The sequence below is a fragment of the Oncorhynchus masou genome, chromosome 24 (assembly GCF_036934945.1).
Source record: "Oncorhynchus masou masou isolate Uvic2021 chromosome 24, UVic_Omas_1.1, whole genome shotgun sequence".
In the NCBI taxonomy this organism is placed as follows: domain Eukaryota; kingdom Metazoa; phylum Chordata; class Actinopteri; order Salmoniformes; family Salmonidae; genus Oncorhynchus; species Oncorhynchus masou.
The window spans coordinates 102,870,918-102,897,792 of record NC_088235.1 but is presented as its reverse complement, the minus strand read 5'-3'; the positions used below and the strand labels follow the sequence as shown (position 1 = coordinate 102,897,792).

At 46.3% G+C, this 26,875-nt stretch overlaps 1 protein-coding gene across 1 annotated transcript in view; it reads left to right on the top strand.

The window, feature by feature from the left end:
- The window catches only part of cachd1 (cache domain containing 1), a 75,941-nt gene that overhangs the window by 34,966 nt on the left and 14,100 nt on the right, over window positions 1-26,875 (top strand). The window contains 10 exon segments of the mRNA XM_064935936.1: window positions 2,391-2,517; window positions 10,775-10,919; window positions 11,158-11,374; window positions 11,676-11,825; window positions 17,824-18,057; window positions 18,450-18,599; window positions 21,284-21,407; window positions 23,171-23,288; window positions 23,865-24,033; window positions 24,150-24,292. Coding sequence (XP_064792008.1) covers window positions 2,391-2,517; window positions 10,775-10,919; window positions 11,158-11,374; window positions 11,676-11,825; window positions 17,824-18,057; window positions 18,450-18,599; window positions 21,284-21,407; window positions 23,171-23,288; window positions 23,865-24,033; window positions 24,150-24,292 — 1,577 coding nt within the window.

The following is a 26,875-nucleotide window of genomic DNA, read 5'->3' as shown; positions in this document are numbered from 1 at the left end:
GTTGTAGTGTTGATCTATATAGGGTATTTTGTTCGTGTTGTTGTAGTGTTGATCTATATAGGGTACTGTGTTCATGTTGTAGTGTTGGTCTATATAGGGCATTGTGTTCTAGAGGGCTGCTGGTTTGTAGTTCAATGTTGGGTATTGTGTTTGGAAATAATGAGGAGATTGGGGCAGCATGTGGGCAGTGGGGGTAATAAAGTCTAGTATAAATACAGTAGACAACACGGACTGACGGGTAAACAAATACTTTTTGAGCAAACAGTGTTTTTTTAGACAAACTTCAAGGAATAGGTCATTCTAGGAGTTTGTCTGATGGGAATCTGTGATGTTATATACAGGAGCAACGGAGAACAAACTTGGAAAGCCCCCCACACACACACTTGTGCTCTGTCATGACCCACCTGGACCACCTATTGAGATGTGCCATTTTTTTCAGGAAATCGGGTGTTAAATGAGGTAAAAAGAGACTGGAGTGGCACTTTAAATGCTGTCATCATGTGTGCTGTTATCCATCTTCAGGGCCCTACTTTGTTATAGAGGAGCAAGACACACACATACCAAGACACAGTAACACTTTTTGGCACTGGTTGAGGAATCTGGCTCTATTTGTGTGTCCCTCCCCCTCTCTTTTGAGTGTTTCATGTGAATGGCTGTTTGTGTTCCTCTGTTGTTGTGCTCCACAAGACAGGAAGCTGCAGGGTTTGTGATCTGATCTCTCTGAAGATTCTCTTGACTTCTCTGACCCAATAAAAGTCTGTTTGTTTAGGCAGCTAATTTGATCCTGTTCCCTGGCAGATGCTGCTGCTTGATCAGCCTGCAATGTAGTAATATAACAAACCAGTAAACAAGAAACTTCTCTTGAAAGTCACATTTTTGTTGATACTCTGAGAAAGTTTGGCTTAAGTTGAGACTTATTAAAATACACTATTTATACAAAAGTATGTGTACACCACTTCAAATGAGTGGATGTGGCTATTTCAGCCACACCTGTTGCTGACAGGTATAAAACAAATTGAGCACACAGACAGGCAATCTCCATAGATAAAACAGGAGCTTCATGAAATGGGTTTCCATGGCTGAGAAGCCGCACACAAGCCTGAGATCATGTGCGATGCCAAGCGTTGACTGCAGTGGTGGAAAGCTCGCCGCCATTGGACTATGAAGAAGTGGAAACATGTTCTCTGGAGTGATGAATCACGCTTCACCATCTGGCAGTCTGACGGATACATTTTGGTTTAGCGGATGCCCAGAGAACGCTACCTGCCCCAATGCATAGTACCGACTGTAAAGGTTGGTGGAGAAGGAATAATTGTCTTGGACTGTTTTTCATGGTCAGGCCCCTTAGTTCCAGGGAAGGAAAATCTTAACACTACAGTATACAATGACATTCTAGACGATTCTGTGCTTCCAACGTTGTGGCAACAGTTTGGGGAAGGCCCTTTCCTGTTTCAGTATGACAATGCCCCCGTGCACAAAGCGAGGTGCATACAGAAATTGTTTGTCAATCGGCCTACATCAGTACCCGACCTCACTAATTGAAGCAAGCAATGTTCCAACATCTAGTGGAAAGCCTTCCCAGAAGAATGGAGGCTGTTAAATCAGCAAAGTATGGACCAACTCCATGTTAATGCCTATGATTCTGGAATGAGATGTTCAACAAGCAGGTGTCCACATACTTTTGGTCATGTAGTGTAGATGTACAGTGTGCCGTTGACAACATTAGGCCAACTAAGAGCCCACAGTTACACTTAAGTGAAACGATTAGAACCATGTTAGTAATACAGCAGAATGAACAGTTTAATCTGACATCCAGTCTGACACAGTCATATAGGTCATGGGATTTTACATTAGTATTAGTAGTATTATTCTCATGTAAGCTCACTCTCACTCTTCACACACAGACTAGAGGAGACTAGGTTAACCCTTTTAAAGTCTCGCTCTGACAGGTGTCTGACAGGTGACAGGTGTCTGACAGATGACAGGTGTCTGACAGGTGACGGGTGTCTGACAGATGACAGGTGCCTGACAGGTGTCTGACAGGTGACAGGTGTCTGACAGATGACAGGTGCCTGACAGGTGTCTGACAGGTGACAGGTGTCTGACAGATGACAGGTGTCTGACAGGTGTCTGACAGGTGTCTGACAGGTGTCTGACAGGTGTCTGACAGGTGTCTGACAGGTGTCTGACAGGTGTCAGAGCACAGAACACTCTCTGTGTTTCATAATACTTCATCACACAGAATCCCTCAGAATTTAAACGGCATCAACCCTACCGCTCTCGCTCTTTGTCTCTCTCGCTCTGTTGCTCTTGCTTACTCGCCCTCTCTCTCTAATATTAATCCTACCTACGGTTTGTAATACTGACATGTCTCATCCTCTCCTCTGTAGTGTTGGCAGATAACCTGAAGTCCAACCCGGGCATCAAGTGGCAGTACTTCAGCTCAGAGGAGGGCATCTTCACTGTGTTCCCCGCCCACAAGTTCCACTGCAAGGGCAACTACGAGCATCGCAGCAGGTACAGTACAATAAATGACTAAAATGTTACACTGTGCTGTACAGAAACCCAACCTAAAACTGCAAACAGCAAGCAATGCAGGTGTAGAAGCACGGTGGCTAGGAAAAACTCCCAAGCAAGGCCAGAACCTAGGAAGAAACCTAGAGAGGAACCAGGCTATTATAACAGAACATGGCCAATATGTTCAAATGTTCATAGATGACAGCAGGGTCAAATAATAATAAACACGACGAGTTGAGTTTTTACCAATTTGACCATATGACCATATGACATTCTCCCAATCTTCTTCTGGATCATCCAAATGCTCTCTAGCAAACTTCAGACGGGCCTGGACATGTACTGGCTTAAGCAGGGGGACACGTCTGGCACTGCAGGATTTGAGTCCCTGGCGTCGTAGTGTGTTACTGATGGTAGGCTTTGTTACTTTGGTCCCAGCTCTCTGCAGGTCATTCACTAGATCCCCCCCCGTGTGGTTCTGGGATTTTTGCTCACCGTTCTTGTGATCAGTTTGACCCCACGGGGTGAGATCTTGCATGGAGCCCCAGATCGAGGGAGAGTATCAGTGGTTTTGTATGTCTTCCATTTCCTAATAATTGCTCCCACAGTTGATTTCTTCAAACCAAGCTGCTTACCTATTGCAGATTCAGTCTTCCCAGCCTGGTGCAGGTCTTCCATTTTGTTTCTGGTGTCCTTTGACAGCTCTTTGGTCTTGGCCATAGTGGAGTTTGGAGTGTGACTGTTTGAGGTTGTGGACAGGTGTCTTTTATACTGATAACAAGTTCAAACAGGTGCCATTAATACAGGTAACAAGTGGAGGACAGAGGAGCCTCTTAAAGAAGAAGTTACAGGTCTGTGAGAGCCAGAAATCTTGCTTGTTTGTAGGTGACCAAATACTTATTTTCCACCATAATTTGCAAATGAATTCATTAAAAATCCTACAATGTGATTTTCTGGATTTTTTTTCTCATTTTTTCTGTCATAGTTGAAGTGTACCTATGATGAAAATTACAGGCCCCTCATCTTTTTAAGCGGGAGAACTTGCACAATTGGTGGCTGACTAAATACTTTTTGCCCCTCTGTATGCCCTACTAGCATCACTACTCTGGACGGTTCTGACTTAGAATATGTAACTATAAATACCTAGGTGTCTGGTTAGACTGTAAACTCTCTTTCCAGACTCACATTAAGCATCTCCAATCCAAAATTAAATCTAGAATCCTACCGATACTCGTCTTCGGCGATGTCATTTACAAAATAGCCTCCAACACTACTCAGCAAATTGGATGTAGTCTATCACAGTGCCATCCATTTTGTCACCAAAGTCCCATATACAACCCGCCACTGCGACCTGTATGCTCTTGTTGGCTGGCCTTCACTACATATTCGTCGACCAAACCCACTGGCTCCAGGTCATCTATAAGTCTTTGCTAGGTAAAGCCCCACATTCTCAGCTCACTGGTCACCGTAGCACGTGCTCCAGCACGTATATTTCACTGGTGATACCCAAAGCCAACCTTTGGCCGCCTTTTCTTCCAGATCTCTGCTGCCAATGACTGGAACGAATTGCAAAAATTGCTTAAGCTGGAGACTTATCTATATTATCTACCTTCTCCACTGTGCAATCCGGTTTCCGAGCCGGACACGGGTGCACCTCAGCCACGCTCAAGGTACTAAACGATATCATAACCGCCATTGATAAAAGACAGTACTGTGCAGCCGTTTTCATCGACCTGGCCAAGGCTTTCGACTTTGTCAAGCACCGTATTCTTATCGTCAGTCTCAGTAGCCTCGGTTTTTTCTAATGACTGCCTTGCCTGGTTCACCAACTACTTTGCAGATCGAGTTCAGTGTGTCAATTCGGAGTGCATGTTGTCCGGTCCTCTGGCAGTCTCTATGGGGGTACCATATGGTTCAATTCTTGTGCCGACTCTTTTCTCAGTATATATCAATGATGTTGCTCTTGCTGCAGGCGATTACCTGATCCACCTCTACGCAGACGACACCATTCTGTATACTTCTGGCCCTTCCTTGGACACTGTGCTATCTAACCTCCAAATGAGCTTCAATGCCATACAACATTCCTTCCGTGGCCTCCAACTGCTCTTAAACGCTAGTAAAACCAAATGCATGCTTTTCAACCATTCGCTGCCCGCACCCGCCCACCCGACTAGCATCACCACCCTGGACGGTTCCGACTTGTGGTATGTGGACTTCCGATATGTGGACATCTATAAATACCTTGGTGTCTGGTGAGACTGTAAACTCTCCTTCCAGACTCATATTAAACATGGAGCGGCAGGGTAGCCTAGTGGTTAGAGCGTTGGACCAGTAATCGAAAGGTTGCAAGTTCGAATCCCCGAGCTGACAAGGTACAAATCTGTCGTTCTACCCCTGAACAGGCAGTTAACCCACTGTTCCTAGGCCGTCATTGAAAATAAGAATTTGTTCTTAACTGACTTGCCTAGTAAAATAAAGGTAAAATAAAAAAATTAAATAAAAATCTCCAATCCAATATCAAATCTAGAATCGGCTTTCTATTTCGCAACAAAGCCTCCTTCACTCACGCCGCCAAACTTGCCCTCGTAAAACTCACTATCCTAGCGATCCTCGACTTTGGCGATGTCATCTACAAAATAGCTTCCAATACTCTACTCCGCAAACAAGATGCAGTTTATCATAGTGCCATCCATTTTGTTACTAAAACACCTTATACCACCCACCACTGCGACCTGTATGCTGTAGTCGGCTGGCCCTTGCTACATATTCGTCGCCAGACCCACTGGCTCCAGGTCATCTATAAGTCCATGCTAGGTAAAACTCTGCCTTATCTCAGTTCACTGGTCACGATAACAACACCCACCCATAGCATGTGCTCCAGCAGGTATATCTCACCGATCATCCCCAAAGCCAACACCTCATTCGGCCGCATTTCCTTCCAGTTCTCTGCTGCCTGTGACTGGAACGAATTGCAAAAATCGCTGAAGTTGGAGACTTTTATTTCCCTCACCAACTTTAAACATCTGCTATCTGAGCAGCTCACCGATCACTGCAGCTGTACATAGCCCATCTGAAAATAGCCCACCTTATCCCCATAATGTTATTTTTTTGGTAGCTTTTTTGCACCCCAGTATCTCTACTTGCACATTCATCTTCTGCACAACTATCACTCCAGTGTTAATGCGAAATTGTAATTTTTTCGCCTCTATGGTCTATTTATTACCTTACCTCCCTAATCTTACTACATTTACACACACTGTACATAGACCTTTTCTATTGTGTTATTGACTGTACATTTGTTTATTCCATGTGTAACTCTGTGTTGTTGTTTTTGTCGTTTTGCTTTATCTTGTCCAGGTCGCAGTTGTAAATGAGAACTTGTTCTCAACTGGCCTACCTGGGTAAATAAAGGTGAAATAAAAATAAGACCTGCGCTTATAACTTCAAATTATTTTTCTTGGGGAGGTCGGGTAATGTAATTATGTCCATGAGAACAAAACATCACATCTGTAATTTTAGTCCCGTCCGAATCTGCCATGCATTGGTGATTTTAGCATGTAAATCTCTTTGGGGCAAACCTCAAATTATTTTGGGTTATAATTAGATTATAACAGTAACAAATGGTGCCCACAAAATGTTAGGACCTTCATAAAGATGTCACAACAGCAGAGTCCCAACAGCAGTCCCAAACCTCACCACTGCTCCACCGGGCTATTCAGCCTCATTTACTGCCTTTAAAAAGACATAGCTGATATGGATGACTTGCTTAAACAAGTCATACACGGTCAATTGAGATGTACAAACTATGGCGTAACGGGACGACAAGCTTCTGAGGCAATCTGTAATTTTTTGATTAAGACAGTAATGAGCGAGCTTGGACACGTAGTCGATATAACTATTTGTTCAGCACTTTTGAAATGTACTGAGACTTAATTCAGAACATGGACCGGTTTTACAGTATTCTCCCTGTACACCAAGTCAGAACCGTAGGATAAATGAAGGGGGCATATAAGCAGAAAATGAAAGCTCTTACAAAATTCAGTGATTACATTTTTCTAAAACAGTCTATAGGCTAGAATTGCAACACCAAGTCAGAACAGTAGGCTAAATTATGAGGGGGAAAAGGGACCAAATGTATCCGGGTGAGGCAGCTTACTACACAACATACACCTAGTATTACTTTCTTAGCTACTGTATACATAAACTTAGCAAAAAATAACGTCCTCACACTGTCAACTGCGTTTATTTTCAGCAAACTTAACATGTGTAAATATTTGTATGAACATAACAAGATTCACAACTGAGACATAAACTGAACATGTTCCACAGACATGTGACTATCAGAAATTGAATAATGTGTCCCTGAACAAAGGGGAGGTCAAAATCAAAAGTAATAGTCAGTATCTAGGGCCTCCCGGGTGACGCAGTGGTTAAGGGCGCTGTACTGCAGCGCCATCAGAGACTCTGGGTTCGCGCCCAGGCTCTGTCGTAACCGGTCGTGCACAATTGGCCTAGCGTCGTCCGGGTTAGGGAGGGCTTGGTCGGTAGGGATGTCCTTGTCTCATCGCGCACCTACAACTCCTGTGGCCAGACTGGCGCAGTGCGCGCCAAACCAAGGTTGCCAGGTACACGGTGTTTCCTCCGGCACATTGGTGCGGCTGGCTTCCGGGTTGGATGTGCGCTGTGTTAAGAAGCAGTGTGGCTGGCTGAGTTGTGTATCGGAGGACGCATCACTTTCAACCTTCGTCTCTCCCGAGCCCGTAGTCGGGAGTTGTAGCGATGAGACAAGATAGTAGCTACTACAACAATTGGATACCACATGGCAGAACAACATTCCTGTCTTGGGGAGAAAAATGGGGTGGCAAAATACCCATGAGGGAGGTCCCCCAAAACAAAATAGTCAGTATCTGGTGTGGCCACCAGCTGCATTAAGTACTGCAGCACAAGGGGTTTTGACTAAACGAAAACTAACTGTACTCCCGTCTCCTGCCTGGTCATTTCTCCACAACACAAATATTACAGAGACAAAACCACGACTCATCACAGAAGAGCACCTTTTGCCAGTCCTGTCTGGTCCAGCGGCGGTGGGTTTGTGCCCATATGCGACGTGATGTCTGGTGAGGACCTGCCTTACAACACGCCCTCAGTTCAGCCTCTCTCAGCCTATTGCGGACAGTCTAAGCACTGATGGAGGGATTGTGTGTTCCTGGTGTAACTCTGGCAGTTGTTGTTGCCATCCTGTACCTGTCCTGCAGGTGTGATGTTTGAATGTACCGATCCTGTGCAGGTGTTGTTATGCGTGGTCTGCCACTGCGAGGACGATCAGCTGTCCGTCCTGTCTTCCTGTGGCGCTGTCTTAGGTGTCTCACAGTACAGACATTGCAATTTTTTGCCCTGGCCACATCTGCAGTCCTCATGCCTCCTTACAGCATGCCTAAGGCACGTTCACGCAGATGAGCAGGGACCCTGGGCATCTTTCTTTTGGTGTTTTTCAGAGTCAGTAGAAACGCCTCTTTAGTGTCCTAAGTTTTTATAACTGTGACCTTATTTGCCTACCGTCTGTAAGCTGTTAGTGTCTTAATGACCGTTCCACAGATGCATGTTCATTAATTGTTTATGGTTCATTGAACAAGCATGGGAAACAGTGTTTAAACCCTTTACAATGAATATCTGTGAAGTTATTTGGATTTTTACGAATTGCCGTTTATATTTTGCTGCGTTTATCTACCAGGCATATTACATCAATTATACAACGGCATATAAGACATGTTTGTAATCACCTTGTTGTGCAGCTCACTTGAACAGGAAGGTGGCGCGGCGGTCCTTCATGGGCAGAGTTTGTTATCGAAGTCTGGCATTCTCTGGATTTATGGTGCTTGCAAGACAACTCGGAAAAAAACAAGGTCAAATCATGATGTCATCAGTGATCTTAAGGTCGGAGCTCTAGAAAGAGGCCCGAGTTCCCGACTTGGAATTCCGAGTGGATAACCGTTCAATACAAATTTTTCCAGTCGTTGCTTGTCTCCCCCCCCCCCCCCCCAAGTTCCCAGTTGTATTGAACTGAAGTCTGAGATTTCCCAGGTCTGAGTTTACAGTTGTTTTGAAAGTGGAAGAAGTCATGCTGGATTGACAGCAGGGCCAATGTTGAATGTTTATCCTTTTAAGCTTGGAAAAGAGACTTGGACCACACATTCACTCCACTGAATAGCAGGCTAGTGATTGCTTTGCAATGCTTGCAGTTAGCCACTGATTACTTCCAAACCACAAATTGTTGAATTTGAGATTTCCAATTTGTTGTGTAATGACCAATGAGCACCGATACGTTTTATCTATAATTTCTCTTCATATGACAAGGATTTGCCAGTTGATTGTCAACTTGATTCATGGTGATGATGACTGCTAGCTAAGATTTTGAAAGTATAATGTTGACATGATCAGTCCAATCAAATCTGCTGTAGGTATAACGTGATTTGATGTCATTTTGTCTGTGGCCAATGCCCTTGAGTCTTCTTGGAAGAGCACTTCTATTGTAACTCTATGGCAGCACACAAGGGGCTAGAATTTTCAAGCTCTACCTGTAGATTTTGTGGTGATGTAGTGTCCCCATGAGTGACAGAACACTGAGCCTATCACGGCGCAACTAGAGAACATTGCCAAACCCCTACTCTCTGTATTTTCCACTGGGTGCCTCACCACCACAGAGAGCACTGAGCTCAGCTGAAACAACTGCATTTTGGAGCTGCCTTACTCAAGAAAGCAAAGAAAGAGACCTTGTTTGAATGCAGCTTTATTAACTCGTTTTCTTTGTCGTTTTTTTTAATACATTGTTTGTAAACTGATATGTGACATGTATTAATGCTAAAATAACATGCAAAACAATTATGAAATATATAGTTTTTGCTGAGTGGGTGGTCTGCCCCACCTACCCTGAATGGCGGGTCGCCACTGCTGCCTTGTCAGTCATTTCTACATGGCAGGAGAACAACAATTCCAGACAGAATAACCCACTGTCCTCTGATAATACTATTCCCGTGCGAATTGACTTCCCTGTGTTTTGAGAGAAATAGGTGTTGCTCGTGGTTTGCGCAAAAAAACAATAACTGATTGGATACATTGAAATTTGAAGTGCATAAGCTATATATGAATGGCCTTCATGTAGCCCATCAACTTCCACAGTGAATGCTTTTGTTTATATATTTTGTAGTTATTAATTGAATATTGCCAAATGCATCAGTAAAACATATTGAGCCTATTTAATGCAACCCTTGCTGTTAATAGATCGCAAAGCAGCAACTGACCGACATGTTTGGAAATAACAAGTCTTTTCTCATGCCCTTAAATGCATCTCAAGTGTCATTCCGCTGTTTAGCTCACATCTGAATGCTGGGGGGCATTTAGGACATACTGAGGGTCGATAAAACATCATAATGAATATGATCACACTTCCTCAATTCAAATATTATGGCCACACTATACCAAAGATGTTTTGGTCTAGTGTCGCCATGATACATGTTGAAATACTGTATCTTCACGCCGAGAATGAAAACATCCAGGCTTCTGTCGTAACTGCCAAAGAATTACAGGGGGCAGTTTGGAAAAAACTAATCCTGACCGAATCGTCCTCTGGATTAGCGGACATTCTAGAGTTCTAATGAACTAATCAACGTTCTCTAGTAATACTGGTCCCGTGCGAATAGGTCTTTGGTCTCATGCATGCGATGCATACGTGCCACGTTAAGAGAGCAAGGGTTAAGGGAATAGGGAATGTTTTTCCGAAACAAGTGAGGGATTTTGGAAACAGAACTTTTCAGTCAGAAATGGCTGTGATTTTGTTGCAGCTTCAGCAACATGGACAGACAGATAAACACTGTTGATGTTCTGTGGTGGTTGCTACAGTAGGGAGGAGAGAGAGACAACGGGTGCTTGTCACACATCCACTGTCTTTTTGTTTTTACACAGCACAGCAAGTCTGAGCACGGCCCGGCACAATCAAATCAATTGCTGGTCGTATTCCCTCTAATAATTTGTGTGTCTTAATTATTTAATCAAACAGTGTGCTTAAAGCGTCAGACAAGCTCAGTGAAAATAGTTGATTTGATTAAAACACATAGGATCTGTCAATATATGGAAAAATACACGTTTAACATTTTTGTTCAATCGATTGGTTGAAAGAACAGACGACTCTTGGTCGACCAAGATGTTTTTTAGTCTGGGACAGCCATTGTGTCCTCATCACGTGTCTGCGTGTGGGTCCTCGCAGGCCAGTGTACGTGACGGCGGTGCGGCCCCAGTCCAAACACATCGTGGTGATAATCGACCACGGAGTGACCATTACAGAAACACAGCTCCAGATTGCCAGAGATGCTGCCCTCGTCGTCCTCAACTCTATAGATGAACATGACAAGGTGAGGAGCTCTGCTCTGATTACCCAGCCCTTACTCCCCTCCTTGTAGCCCAATTCCCCAGCCTTTCTGAAACTGATGACCCCTGACACACCATCTACGTTCTAGATATAACCACCCTTTCTCTCCCTCTGAAGCTAAAACAGATTGTGCATATGCCCCGTGATTACAATCCCAAAGTGGTTGTTTATGTTGTGTTTGTATGTAATGCCCACTTGTCTGTGCATGTCCTCTTCACCAGGTCTCGATCCTGTCCTCAGCGGAGGCTGTGCGATCCTGTTCTCTGGACCCGTGCTATAAGAGCTACCTGTCTCCTGCCACCAGCGAGACCAAGAGGAAGATGAGCGCCTTCATCACCAACCTCAAGGCCTCCGACAGCCCTACCCAGCATGCACTGGGCTTCCAGAAGGCCTTCCAGCTCCTCAGGAACACCAGCAACGTCACCCGGAAACTTACCAGTAAGAACAGGAAACTATGGGAAATGCAGTCCTTACGGGCCACTGATGCTACAGGCTTGTTCTATAAGCAGGGTATTCAACTCTGACCCTACAAGGTCCGGAGCCTGCTGGTTTCTGTTCTACCTGATCTTTAATTGCATCCACCTGGAGTCCCAGGTCTAAATCAGTCCCTGATTAGAGGGGAATCGCCCACCTGGAGTCCCAGGTCTAAATCAGTGACTCGAGGTGAAGGATTTGTGAAATGAAGGATTTATGACCAAAATTAGTTTCTGATCTCTCTGTGCTTGTGTGTTCCTGTCAGACACAGACATGGTGATCGTCTACCTGTCGTCTGGCATCACGTCCCGAGACGCATCGGAGCATGAGAAGAGAGACACCCTCCGTGTGGTCAAAGAGGAGAACCGCCACCTCAACAACTCCGTCATGATCCTCACCTACGCCCTCATGAATGGTAGGAACCCTCCACCACACACAGTTTGTTTATGATCGTAATCACCCTCCACCACACACATTGTTCAGAAATCACATTGAGAGTCACTCCATCAAGAGAAAATGAAATGCCTTGGAAGTGGCATTAGTATGTTTATAATGTCAATACAAATCCAATATGTTTTGTAATGTGATTGATGGTGTATCGATCCTGATTAGTTGTGGAATGTGTGTGTTATGGGTACTGATGCTGGACCTACCCAGCCACCGGGATGGGGGAGGGGTGGGTGAATGGGGGCAGTGCAGACAGGAGAGGTGCTCAGGAACCTCAAAGGCTTTTTGTTTTCTCCTGTGTGTCTGTTATGTCTCCACCTCCACCTCTCTATTGGCCCTCTTCACCTGTCTCCCCTCCCTCCTCCCCTTCTCCTCATCCTTCGCTCCGTGTCCTACACAGAGACCCCTTCACAGTACATGCCTTAGCCTGGAATTAGCACAAATCATGTTCATTTGGAGATTAAAATGAGGGACAACTGAGAGCGCCTTAGTCTAAAGACTTCAAAGGGCAGTGCGTGACAAAGACAGCCGGGGGCCGCTTGCTTAAAAGGGGCCATGATGAAAAGGATTCAGAAATATGTAATCATCTTGAGTTGATTAGCATAGCACCCAGAAAGCTTTTGTTGTGTAGCACATTGTGAGAAATGCACAGAGCTGTGTGTGTGCCAGGTGTAAGCAGATGATTGTTAAAGGTGACCAGTGGTCTTTTCTCCCACATCAACTCTGATGTTTGAACTAAGCATGTTTGTCTGTGTCTGTTTTTTGATGAAATGCTAGAACGAGAAGGGCCAAATGGTTGGAGAGTGAAATCTTCAGCTATGGACTGTATTGCCAAACCCTCTAGACTTCCACCTGCCTGATTTGTGAACCACGAACAAACTCAATCCATCTAAAATACCTTATCAGACATGAAAAACAGGAGAATGATTTAAAGATATGCTTTAACAGTAACCTGTAAATCACCCACAGAATCATGGATTTGACAGAGAATATATCGGCCAAACGTTCATCTATGGCCATTCCAACTATGACCTCTGCTGTCCAGTTTGAGCAGAGCTGTATCCACACATACCAGGCTGTATGGACTTCTTTCACCTCCTGTTGACTCACTCCTGTCAATAGTGCAACATTCTCATGTGTGCAGCATCCTATTATTATCAGACAAGGCCCTTAGTATTAAGGCTTGACTTGATCCCCATTAATCCAATCAGTGATATGACTGTCATGTATTCCATATTAAGCCCTGTCTTAATGCCAAATGTGCCCAGTGACAGCTGTCTGGGCAGCAATGTTGGAGAGATCTTTCTAGGGTGTCCTCTGTTATAAAGTCAATGAATATTCTAGAGGACATTTACTTACATTGATATCAATGTACATCGAAGGACCTCACATCTATGTGGCTGTTCTATGCTGCTCTGCTCTACTTTATGCCGCTCTGCACTACGACGGTACTTTATGCTGCTCTGCCCTGCTTTGTGCCGCTCTGCTCTGCTTTGTGGCGCTCTGCTTCGTGCCTCTCTGCTCTGCTTCGTGCCTCTCTGCTCTGCTTCGTGCCTCTCTGCTCTGCTTCGTGCCTCTCTGCTCTGCTTCGTGCCACTCTGCTTTGTGCCCCTCTGCTTTGTGCCCCTCTGCTCTGCTTTGTGCCGCTCTGCTTTGTGCCCCTCTGCTTTGTGCCGCTCTGCCCTGTGCCCCTCTGCTTTTTCCACTCTGCTTTGTGCCGCTCTGCCCTGTGCCCCTCTGCTTTGTGCCGCTCTGCCCTGTGCCCCTCTGCTTTGTGCCGCTCTGCCCTGTGCCCCTCTGCTTTGTGCCGCTCTGCCCTGTGCCCCTCTGCTTTGTGCCGCTCTGCCTTGTGCCCCTCTGCCTTGTGCCGCTCTGCCCTGTGCCCCTCTGCCCTGTGCCCCTCTGCCCTGTGCCCCTCTGCTTTGTGCCGCTCTGCCCTGTGCCCCTCTGCTTTGTGCCGCTCTGCCCTGTGCCCCTCTGCTTTGTGCCGCTCTGCCCTGTGCCCCTCTGCTTTTTCCCCTCTGCTTTGTGCCGCTCTGCCCTGTGCCCCTCTGCTTTTTCCCCTCTGCTTTGTGCCGCTCTGCTCTGCCCCGTGCCTCCCTGCTTTGTGCTGCCCCGTGCCGCTCTGCCCTGCTTTGTGCCGCTCTGCCCTGCTTTGTGCTGCTCTGCCCTGCTTTGTGCCGCTCTGACATGCTTTGTGCCGCTCTGCCCTGCTTTGTGCCCCAATGCTTTGTGCCGCTCTGCTCTGCCCCGTGCCGCTCTGCCCCGTGCCTCTCTGCCCCGTGCCGCTCTGCTTTGTGCCGCCCTGCCCCGTGCCGCTCTGCCCCGCTTTGTGCCCCTCTGCTTTGTGCCCCTCTGCATTGTGCCCCTGTGCCCCTCTGCTTTGTGCCCCTCTGCTTTGTGCCCCTGTGCCCCTATGCTTTGTGCCCCTGTGCCCCTCTGCTTTGTGCCCCTCTGCTTTGTGCCCCTCTGCTTTGTGCCCATGTGCCCCTCTGCTTTGTGCCCCTCTGCTTTGTGCCCCTGTGCCCCTCTGCTTTGTGCCCCTGTGCTTTGTGCCCCTGCCCCTCTTTCGTGCCCCTCTGCTTTGTGCCCCTGTGCCCCTCTGCTTTGTGCCCCTCTGCTTTGTGCCCCTGTGCCCCTCTGCTTTGTGCCGCTCTGCTTTGTGCCGCCCTGCCCCGTGCCGCTCTGCCCCGCTTTGTGCCCCTCTGCTTTGTGCCCCTCTGCATTGTGCCCCTGTGCCCCTCTGCTTTGTGCCCCTCTGCTTTGTGCCCCTGTGCCCCTATGCTTTGTGCCCCTGTGCCCCTCTGCTTTGTGCCCCTCTGCTTTGTGCCCCTCTGCTTTGTGCCCATGTGCCCCTCTGCTTTGTGCCCCTCTGCTTTGTGCCCCTGTGCCCCTCTGCTTTGTGCCACTGTGCCCCTCTGCTTTGTGCCCCTCTGCTTTGTGCCCCTGTGCCCCTCTGCTTTGTGCCCCTCTGCTTTGTGCCCCTCTGCTTTGCCCCCCTGTGCCCCTCTGCTTTGTGCCCCTCTGCTTTGTGCCCCTCTGCTTTGTGCCCATGTGCCCCTCTGCTTTGTGCCCATGTGCCCCTCTGCTTTGTGCCCCTGTGCCCCTCTGCTTTGTGCCCCTGTGCCCCTCTGCTTTGTGCCCCTGTGCCCCTCTGCTTTGTGCCCCTCTGCTTTGTGCCCCTGTGCCCCTCTGCTTTGTGCCCCTCTGCTTTGTGCCCCTCTGCTTTGCCCCCCTGTGCCCCTCTGCTTTGTGCCCCTGTGCTTTGTGCCCCTGTGCCCCTCTGCTTCGTGCCCCTCTGCTTTGTGCCCCTGTGCCCCTCTGCTTTGTGCCCCTGTGCCGCTGCGGTTCTCAACGCTGCTCTATGCAGCTCTGCGGTTCTCAGCGCTGCTCTATGCAGCCCTGCGGTTCTCTATGCTGCTCGACGATGCTTGACATTGCTCTATGCTGCTCTACTCTACGCTTCTCTGTGCACCATGATGGGGAGTGTCATTACCTATATTGTGTCGTGTCAATAAACAACAAACCTACATGATGCCGTCAAATATATTATCACTCTTGCACTACTAATGGTGCAGAATGTTCTGGTTTCTCTTTTAAAAACTGTCTCAATTGCTATTTTTCTATAGGCACCTGCAACTTACCACAGGTGGGATATATTACACTTGCCGAGAATCACTTGCTTCCAACTAGGGCTGTGGCGGTCACAACATTTTGTCAGCCGGTGATTGTCAAGCAAATACGCAAATAACTGTTGGTCTCATGGTAATTGACATTAATTAACATGGCCAGGTCTATAGAAGCATGATATGAATGATATGAAGAAAATGTAGTCTATTTCAGAAGAACAGAATAGCATAATTTGAGTTGTCCTTTTCTTAGGTCCTGATCTGTCTATGCCAAATGGCTGTGGGCTACACTAGTTCAAATTCCGTGGCTTTATTTTATAATATGAAGAATACAATTGAACAAAGCTGAATAAAATAGAAAGGATATTTTCTCCAAACATGGGGCTATTCTGTGCTGAGCGGTTAACAAAGAAATAGGCATTCCTAAATGTTTTTAATTTTGAGTTATTATTGTAACTTTAGTTGTTCTAAAAACATTGGGCTAAATGTTTCCATTTTTTATACATTGTAAGGCTGCATGGTGCTTTGTTTTTTTGCGCAGGCTGTAAACACTTCATTAGTCTCTCATTCACAATTTGACAAGCACTTGATAATGCCTAGAATTTCACGGCGGCATCCCCTTTGTGTGGCTGTAATGCAACCTAAAAAAATCCAGGCCGTTTGCGGTGCTGCACACTCAATCATGTGATCGGGTCTTTCTCACAGGCTATAAGTGAAGACAGACACATCGGGGACGCAACTGCGCGCGTCCTTATCCAAACCCGAGGTGCATATTGAAGATATTTGAAGAACTGTCCACATTTACTTTTCGTCAGCCAACAAGATGAGTAGAACCAACGAACAGCAAAAGCACGAGTCTATGTCAATCTACTATACCCCATAGTACAAAGGTCGACATATTCTATTCTGTGTGAGAAATACATTTTCCAAACATATTCTGGGACAGTTGTGGAATGCGATAGATCCCAAATCAATACCAGCACCAGCGAAAATGTTTTTACGCAATGTGGCTGACGCAACAGATCAGAACATTTGGCTTAAAACGTTGATAAACTATTAGGCTATTTCTTCACATTATAAATGCAGCAATGTGCACATGGTAGTAGGCAATAAGCGTGAATGTTCCATTAGCTGGAAAACACCATTATCAAAAGTTACCGCAAATGTGATTATGCATGTGATGCTTTTATTATAATGGTGCATTTTTATGCAGAAAATGATCTTCCCCACACATGAAACTCAAGCGCTGCTTATGCATGTCAGTTAGGCTCTATATCCCTTGTAAAGCGGATTAATGTGCATCATTTTAAGAAGTTATTTGGCCACTTTAGTGGCGATACAGACCTTATTAAAACATAGGCCCATGGGCTAGGCTACATGAGGAGTGTGACTATGATTCGCAAAAAAAGTCACACAAAAAACGATTTGGTTCATATGCTGGGCATCATTCAGTGATAGGCTAATATTGTCACCCATCAGACTATTCTTAAATTTGATCTTGTCTTTACATATACTAAATAATATATGTGTGACATTTATTTTGATTTAGAAACGCCCATTATCATGCACCTGTATTGAAACAGGGCCAGGGGAAAAATACATGTCATCTATACACTTAAATAGCGAATGGAGTATGCTATTCCCATGGTTTATTTTCATGTCAGCCAGGTAGGCTATGTAAATATAAGCAATGTGCTTAATATTAGGAAAGTTGAGAAATAAATATAGTATGCCTACCCTATAGAAAGCTGAACCTCCTCTTTTTAGTAGAGACCATCACTCTGTTCTCTCGCGCAATTGCATAGCCTATTGAAATGTTGCGCAACATGAGCTCATGTGCTTTCATGAAGTGTTTTGATTAGATACATTTGCATTGATGTCAGAGTGATTAGAGGGAAATAGAGTGCTGAATACCAGGCATTTAGCAAGTTTGGTAGGCTACTAATGAGCAGCAGCAGCAGCATCAACTTGGAGAAGCCTAATTACTGTGACTAAACGTGGACGTGAACCTAGGTTACGTTGAATGTCGTGACCACCGGTGCGGTGGTAATACGGTCACCACAACAGCCCTACTTACATCCAAATTACATTTAGATTAATTTAACCAGGCCATTTTTCCACTTTGAAACTAAAAATCTCAATGTGTACGTTTTTATTTTGTATTTTTGGGTGTCCTGTGTCCTGTGCATCAAACAAATACATGCGTGAACACAGTTTTTGAAATTGTCAACTTATTTTACAAGAAATAGTGAATCGTTCAATGGTTATTTGAATATATTTGAACGCATTTGCAATACATTTGTAAAACATCTGTATTGCTCTCTTCTTCCTCAACAGAGGGTGTGACGGGTCTGAAGGAGCTAGCGTTCCTGCGTGACCTAGCGGAGCAGAACTCTTTGAAGTACGGCGTCCCGGACCGCTCGGCGCTACCAGTGGTGAAGGGGAGCATGATGGTCCTGAATCAGCTCAGTAACCTGGAGACCACCGTGGGACGCTTCTACATCAACCTGCCCAACCGCATGATAGACCTGTCCTGCTTCAGCCTGCCCTACCAGGACCCCATGGGAGACGGTGGGTTTAGACACAGATCTAGGACCAGTTGGTCTGTTCTAGTCATTATGGTTAAGGTTAGAGCTGAGGTACAGTGATCTGATCCTAAATCAGTGGTAACGAATAGATGATAGATCTGTCCAGCTTCAACATGCCCTACCAGGACCAGTTCCTAACAATTGGTCCTAGATCATGGCCGTTAAAATTTGAGGGAGATTATAGTTGGGACCTAACAACTGGTCTGGGACCAGTTCTGCTCTTATGTCCACATCACGTTTAAGGTTAGAACTAATGTACACTAAGCTGCAAAACCGAAATCAGTGGTAAAGACAATGTTATTAACTGGATCAGATTGATTTGGGCTCTTGGTGATCAATCAGTGTCATGTAAAACTATCTGTCCTCTCCCTGCAGGTTTCATCATGACGGTGAGCCGGCCCTGTTACTTTGGCAACCTGTTGCTGGGTGTGGTTGGGGTGGACGTGAACCTAGCCTACATTCTAGAGGACGTCACCTACTACCAGGATTCCTTGGCCTCCTACACCTTCCTCATAGACAACAAAGGTACACCTTATACTAACCCTAAACCCTACACACTAACCCTAACGCTGGTCTCCTACACCTTCCTCATAGTCAACAAAGGTACACCTTATACTAACCCTAAACCCTACACACTAACCCTAACGCTGGTCTCCTACACCTTCCTCATAGACATCAAAGGTACACCTTATACTAACCCTAAACCCTACACACTAACCCTAACGCTGGTCTCCTACACCTTCCTCATAGACAACAAAGGTACACCTTATACTAACCCTAAACCCTACACACTAACCCTAACGCTGGTCTCCTACACCTTCCTCATAGACAACAAAGGTACACCTTATACTAACCCTAAACCCTACACACTAACCCTAACGCTGGTCTCCTACACCTTCCTCATAGACAACAAAGGTGTGTCCTATACCTCCACCTCCACACGTACCCGAACCCAGCCAGGGTTCTCCTCTCCAGTCCAGGCACATTAGTGCTCTCCTCTCCAGTCCAGGCACATTAGTGCTCTCCTCTCCAGTCCAGGCACATTAGTGCTCTCCTCTCCAGTCCAGGCACATTAGTGCTCTCCTCTCCAGTCCAGGCACATTAGTGCTCTCCTCTCCAGTCCAGGCACATTAGTGCTCTCCTCTCCAGTCCAGGCACATTAGTGCTCTCCTCTCCAGTCCAGGCACATTAGTGCTCTCCTCTCCAGTCCAGGCACATTAGTGCTCTCCTCTCCAGTCCAGGCGCATTAGTGCTCTCCTCTCCAGTCCAGGCGCATTAGTGCTCTCCTCTCCAGTCCAGGCACATTAGTGCTCTCCTCTCCAGTCCAGGCACATTAGTGCTCTCCTCTCCAGTCCAGGCACATTAGTGCTCTCCTCTCCAGTCCAGGCGCATTAGTGCTCTCCTCTCCAGTCCAGGCGCATTAGTGCTCTCCTCTCCAGTCCAGGCACATTAGTGCTCTCCTCTCCAGTCCAGGCACATTAGTGCTCTCCTCTCCAGTCCAGGCACATTAGTGCTCTCCTCTCCAGGCCAGGCACATTAGTGCTCTCCTCTCCAGTCCAGGCACATTAGTGCTCTCCTCTCCAGTCCAGGCACATTAGTGCTCTCCTCTCCAGTCCAGGCACATTAGTGCTCTCCTCTCCAGTCCAGGCACATTAGTGCTCTCCTCTCCAGTCCAGGCACATTAGTGCTCTCCTCTCCAGTCCAGGCACATTAGTGCTCTCCTCTCCAGTCCAGGCACATTAGTGCTCTCCTCTCCAGTCCACAGTGCTACATTAGCACTGCTGCTATTGGACCCAGTGTCTGGCATAGTGGAGCCAGAGTTAGCTCTGACTCAGAGGGGGAGTGCCAGTCTGACTGAGTCCGGTCATTAGGCGTGCATAAGACCAGTTCGCACCCCATTAGCGGATGCAGGATGTGTTTGGCCTGATTTAGATATGCTTCTTCGTAATTTCCGACCTTTTTGTAGGCTATTTGTTAGTCAACTGGTCTATAAATAGATACATGCAGCTTTTCTCCTGTCATTATATGTTGCCCTAGAAGACTAAATAAACCCCTGCTCACCAGAATAATGTCATAGATCTATAGACTGCTTCAGTTTTTTTGACATCGGTAAAGTTTTTTTTCTGTGTCATTTTCTTTCGTGGAGCAAAGACGTTTAGGGACTGGGAAAAAAATGCAATCATGCCAAAAAAATATATATGTATTTTCTGTGCAAAATGTCCAAATGACATCAGTTGGACCAGTAAGGAAATAGTTGGGTCGTTTTCACAGCTTTCTATCTCAAGATGCAGAAAGAAAGCATATTTCTCCACTCCTGTTCCCAAGTCCACATTTAGCCTACATTTGGTGCATCATTTCACTGCAAGAAATGTTTAATTCTGCAGTCAGTGTCCAGATTTCACTTTCCATTTAACCCATCTGAACAGGCTACAGTTCCCTTGACTGTTCCCCAGAATTATTTGGTGATTGGCGTGTACGTTATTTGGTGCACATAATTATACAGGGGCCCACCGAGAGGCAGGGACTGGGCCAGGGGCCCACCGAGAGGCAGGGACTGGGCCAGGGGCGCACCGAGAGGCAGGGACTGGGCCAGAGCTAGGGTTTGTCTCAGTGCTTCACTGCCAGTAATTTTAGGCTTTCCTTTAACACAGGCTAGCTATATTTAAGTGCTAGGGTGGTTTGCTAAGGTGGTTTGCTGGGGTGGTTTGGAAAGGCCATGCTCAGACATGTGTATTGACTGGGTTATTATGAAACTTGGTCAGCCTAGCAGTATATCCTCTCTACTCCCTAGAGGGATTTTGGTAAACAATCCGAATGGTTGGTGATATGGTCAGAGATACCTTGTCGTTAGAGAGAAGGGATTCTCATCGCTCTTGCTTGCTCGGTCTTCCTAGCTCTCTCTCGCTTTGCTCTACTTAAAATACACCCCCCCATTCTCTCCCTCCTTCCCTCCCTCGTAAGGGCTTTCAATCTCCCATAGATTACTATTAGTGCTGCTCTGGTGCCTGCCTGGATACAGGACCACAGTACTAGGGGTCTAGGGGTGATCTGGCCTCACCCTGCCCAAGGAGCAGTAGCCCGTCCCTGGGGTGAGGTGGGGTCAAGGTGCTGGGGGCTGCATGAAGGGCTGCTCCCGTGAAGAGCCCCTGATGGCATTGATTGATGATGCTTTTTCAGTTCTGATGATGTAGTTGTTTTTGGTTTCCCAGGTTACACCCTGATGCACCCGTCCCTCACGCGGCCCTACCTGATGGCAGAGCCTCCCCTCCACACTGACATCATCCACTATGAGAACATCCCTGGGTTCCCCGTAGTACGGGACAACATTCTCCGGTGAGTTAGGGTCAAGGGTCAGGGGGCAATGAGAGGTGGGGTTTCACCAGTATGTATAGATTCTGGAAACTCAAGGCAGACTAGTAATGTAGTAAGATGTTTATAGTGTTCATAGTGTCATGTCTTTTGCATCATAAAAACTGAAGACTTATTTGTCAAATAACTCTCTGTAATTATTATTATTATGTGATTAAACTGATTAATCATGAACTGTAATTAACTAGGAAGTCGGGGCACCAAGGAAAATATTCAGATTATAAAGTAAGAATTTTCCTAATATAACTTTCAGATATTTTAATAATAATATTGAATGAATTATTATTTACCTCCCGTCTCATTCCAAACGTCGTAAATTGTTGGTTATCTGCACGAACCCAGTCTTCACTATGCGTCATCCATACATCAATTTTTTTTTAAATAATTTAATTACTAAGTAATTCACAGAAATACATAACAAACAGTAGATATGGTTACAGGGAAATTATAGGAGAATGTGCCCTAGTGGGCTAAACCGGCATGGCGGCTTGTTAGACAAAAGGGGAGGGGGGGTCAGCTAAGGAGACACTACAGAGTTGAATAATATAACAATTTAAATGCTAATCCTTTGCAAATGAACGCTCACTCATTCGGGAACAATTGCAATCAATATATATATTTACGCTCAGTGTGTCGTCGGGATCTCTGTTGAAAAGTTAGTTTCTGTTGGAGAGTCTGTCCGCCCTCTTTCTCTCTCTGTCGTGGTTAGAATGGATAGTTCAGAGTGACATTCATTCATGTAATATAATAGGTGTTTCGGCAGTTGTCGGTCTTCGTGTTCAATGATACCGAATTCCTAGCTGCAGACTGGTAATTAATATCAAGTTCTTGTTCTTATTCTGTCGGTATCGATAGTCTAAGAGTTTAACCACGTGGTATGGTTAAAAGATTCAACTATCTACTCAAACCTTAGCTTATACTCAGGTTTATGGTCTCTACTCAAACCTTGGCCCTCTCATGGTAAGCTGGTCTGCAAGCTTGAGCCATCTTGTAATTGAGGTAAGCTCGGTCTCCTCTCAAACCTTGGCCCTCTCGTTATCGAGGTAAGCTGGTCTGGTGATAGAACACCGGGTGGGGTTTTTATTTGGAATAGCAGAAAGGGCCCTATCCCATGACGCCAGACCATAACTGTGCTCATGGGCGGTCCTCTGATTTAGTTAAACTCCAAATGGAATTGGAGTTTCCTTTATTAAACAGTCCAAAATCACATTACACAATTTCACAAACAGTATCATCCTCACTTATTCATCTTATACAACAATTCGATGTTATCCCCGTAACTGAGGCTGTTGTATAAACAGCGTTATGGTAATGTGGCCGTATTGTCTCCCATGAGTTTCACAAAATTGTACCAAACAGACCAGTTTGTAGCTGGATTCTTTACCGAAAACTTTCTCCAGAGCATAAATGTCGTTCGGTTCTGTGAGGTGGAAGAAATTCCTTTGTTCTCTCTATGAAACTCACTCTCTCTCTATACTGTGGCCATGAGGAGATAATCTCCTCCAGGAATTTACGACCTCTCTGACCACAGCAGCCTGGTTGTAGGAGACAGAGAGAGATGGTGCCAAGGTAGGGGGATGGTGCTCGCGGTGTCCAAAGAGGGCAACGTCATAACAGTAGCAATCTTTGTTTATATACTGTCGTCTGAGGTGTTTTGGTGATCGGACTGCATTGCACAATCTTGTGTTGCAAATATTAACCCTCCTACTTCCTGTTCCTCCCTCCAGTCTGCCCCTGGGTAGTCAGGTGATAGCTGTGCCCACCAACTCCTCTCTGTCCTGGCACACCAACCGTCTCCGAGACCCCAGCAAGGATGCCTACAACGTCAGCTACACATGGAAACTGGTACGATGCACTGCTGATTGTCAGTCTGTCACACACTGATTGTCTGTCTGTCTGTCTTTATCCTCTCTTGATCTATATCCCTTTTTTCCCTCCCTTCCTTCCCCTCTGTCCCTCCCTTCCTTCCCCTCTGTCCCTCCAGTAATGCAGAACTGCATCTTCCTCTTCTTTGTCCCTCTCTCCTACTTCTTCTCTCACTCCGTCTTCCTCAGTCATCTCCAATCTGTCACCTTTAGAAAAACCCAGTGCTCCCACCACCACACCCAAAACACTTTCTCTTTCAGAGGTAGTTCCAGAGGTAGTTCCAGAGGTAGTTCCAGAGGTAGTTCCAGAGGTAGTTCCAGAGGTAGTTCCAGAGGTAGTTCCAGAGGTAGTTCCAGAGGTAGTTCCAGAGGTAGTTCCAGAGGTAGCCCTAAACCTCAACTCCCCTTACAAGTTAGGATCAGTCATGACTTATCAATGGATTGTGGAAAAACTAGTCAAATGTCTCTAGCTGTGTCGCTGCTCTGTATCACTCTATTCTAAGTAGAAGCTCCTACACAAAAACATCCATTATCTTCTCCCTCAATCCCTCCCCAGGTCCAGGACAAGTCGTTCATCCTGTGCATAGTGAACGTCCAGCCAGAGATCCCTGTGAAACACCTGAAGAACCTGAACACTGCTCCAAGCTCCAAGCTGCTCTATCACCGCCTGGACCTGCTGGGCCAGCCCAGCTCCTGTCTGCACTTCAAACAGCTGGCCACTGTCGGTAAGACCTGAGGCCACGAAGGCAATGACTGTGAGAGAGGAACTAGGCTTGAGGCAGAGATTTTAGAGCTTTACATTTAGTCTCTATTTTCCTCTCTCTCTCTGTCTCTCTGTCAGAGAGTCCTACAGTGATGCTGTCTGCAGGGAGCTTCTCCTCACCCTACGAACACCTCAGCCAACCAGAGACCAAACGCATGGTGGAACACTACACTGCCTACCTCAGTGATAACACACGCCTCATAGCCAACCCTGGACTCAAGGTACTCACACACAGTTGGCAGTCATTAACACAGAGAAGCCAAACCAATATCAAACACGTATCTTCTAGAAAGACTTGTGAGCCAAACCACACTAGCTAACACCACCAAAAGAAAGACAACGAACTGCCACTCAAGTCTCTTAGCTCGACTGCCTTCTTTGTCTTTTAGGTGAAGCTTGAGAAAAGCTCCATGTTTTTTGCAGCTTGTGTGCACAGCATTTTTAGCCCCTTTCTGTATGTAGTGAGGGAGTGGTGGAGAGACTGATATACTCTATGTGGTGGAGAGACTGAGATACTCTATGTGGTGGAGAGACTGAGATACTCTATGTGGTGGAGAGACTGAGATACTCTATGTGGTGGAGAGACTGAGATACTCTATGTGGTGGAGAGACTGAGATACTCTGTATGTGGTGGAGAGACTGAGATACTCTGTATGTGGTGGAGAGACTGAGATACTCTGTATGTGGTGGAGAGACTGAGACTCTCTGTATGTGGTGGAGAGACTGAGATACTCTGTATGTGGTGGAGAGACTGAGATACTCTATGTGGTGGAGAGACTGAGATACTCTATGTGGTGGAGAGACTGAGATACTCTATGTGGTGGAGAGACTGAGATACTCTCTGTATGTGGTGGAGAGACTGAGATACTCTCTGTATGTGGTGGAGAGACTGAGATACTCTCTGTATGTGGTGGAGAGACTGAGATACTCTCTGTATGTGGTGGAGAGACTGAGATACTCTCTGTATGTGGTGGAGAGACTGAGATACTCTCTGTATGTGGTGGAGAGACTGAGATACTCTCTGTATGTGGTGGAGAGACTGAGATACTCTCTGTATGTGGTGGAGAGACTGAGATACTCTCTGTATGTGGTGGAGAGACTGAGATACTCTGTGTGGTGGAGAGACTGAGATACTCTCTGTATGTGGTGGAGAGACTGAGATACTCTATGTGGTGGAGAGACTGAGATACTCTATGTATGTGGTGGAGAGACTGAGATACTCTATGTATGTGGTGGAGAGACTGAGATACTCTCTGTATGTGGTGGAGAGACTGAGATACTCTCTGTATATGGTTGAGAGACTGAGATACACTCTGTATGTGGTGGAGAGACTGAGATACTCTCTGTATGTGGTGGAGAGACTGAGATACTCTGTATGTGGTGGAGAGACTGAGATACTCTCTGTATGTGGTGGAGAGACTGAGATACTCTGTGTGGTGGAGAGACTGAGATACTCTATGTGGTGGAGAGACTGAGATACTCTATGTGGTGGAGAGACTGAGATACTCTATGTGGTGGAGAGACTGAGATACTCTATGTGGTGGAGAGACTGAGATACTCTGTATGTGGTGGAGAGACTGAGATACTCTGTATGTGGTGGAGAGACTGAGATACTCTGTGTGGTGGAGAGACTGAGATACTGTATGTGGTGGAGAGACTGAGATACTCTGTGTGGTGGAGAGACTGAGATACTGTATGTGGTGGAGAGACTGAGATACTCTCTGTATGTGGTTGAGAGACTGAGATACACTCTGTATGTGGTGGAGAGACTGAGATACTCTCTGTATGTGGTGGAGAGACTGGGATACTCTGTATGTGGTGGAGAGACTGAGATACTCTATGTGGTGGAGAGACTGAGATACTCTATGTGGTGGAGAGACTGAGATACTCTCTGTATGTGGTGGAGAGACTGAGATACTCTGTATGTGGTGGAGAGACTGAGAGACTCTCTGTATGTGGTGGAGGGACTGAGATACTCTGTATGTGGTGGAGGGACTGAGAGACTCTCTGTATGTGGTGGAGGGACTGAGATACTCTGTATGTGGTGGAGAGACTGAGAGACTCTCTGTATGTGGTGGAGGGACTGAGATACTCTATGTGGTGGAGAGACTGAGATACTCTATGTGGTGGAGAGACTGAGAGACTCTCTGTATGTGGTGGAGGGACTGAGATACTCTATGTGGTGGAGAGACTGAGAGACTCTATGTGGTGGAGAGACTGAGAGACTCTCTGTATGTGGTGGAGGGACTGAGATACTCTCTGTATGTGGTGGAGAGACTGAGAGACTCTGTATGTGGTGGAGAGACTGAGATACTCTATGTGGTGGAGAGACTGAGAAACTCTCTGTATGTGGTGGAGGACTGAGATACTCTATGTGGTGGAGAGACTGAGATACTCTATGTGGTGGAGAGACTGAGATACTCTCTGTATGTGGTGGAGAGACTGAGATACTCTCTGTATGTGGTGGAGAGACTGAGAGACTCTCTGTATGTGGTGGAGGGACTGAGATACTCTATGTGGTGGAGAGACTGAGATACTCTGTATGTGGTGAGAGAGTGGGGGAGAGACTGAGAGACTCTCTGTATGTGGTGGAGGGACTGAGAGACTCTCTGTATGTGGTGGAGGGACTGAGATACTCTATGTGGTGGAGAGACTGAGAGACTGTATGTGGTGGAGAGACTGAGATACTCTCTGTATGTGGTGGAGGGACTGAGATACTCTATGTGGTGGAGAGACTGAGATACTCTGTATGTGGTGAGAGAGTGGGGGAGGGACTGAGACTCTCTGTATGTGGTGGAGAGACT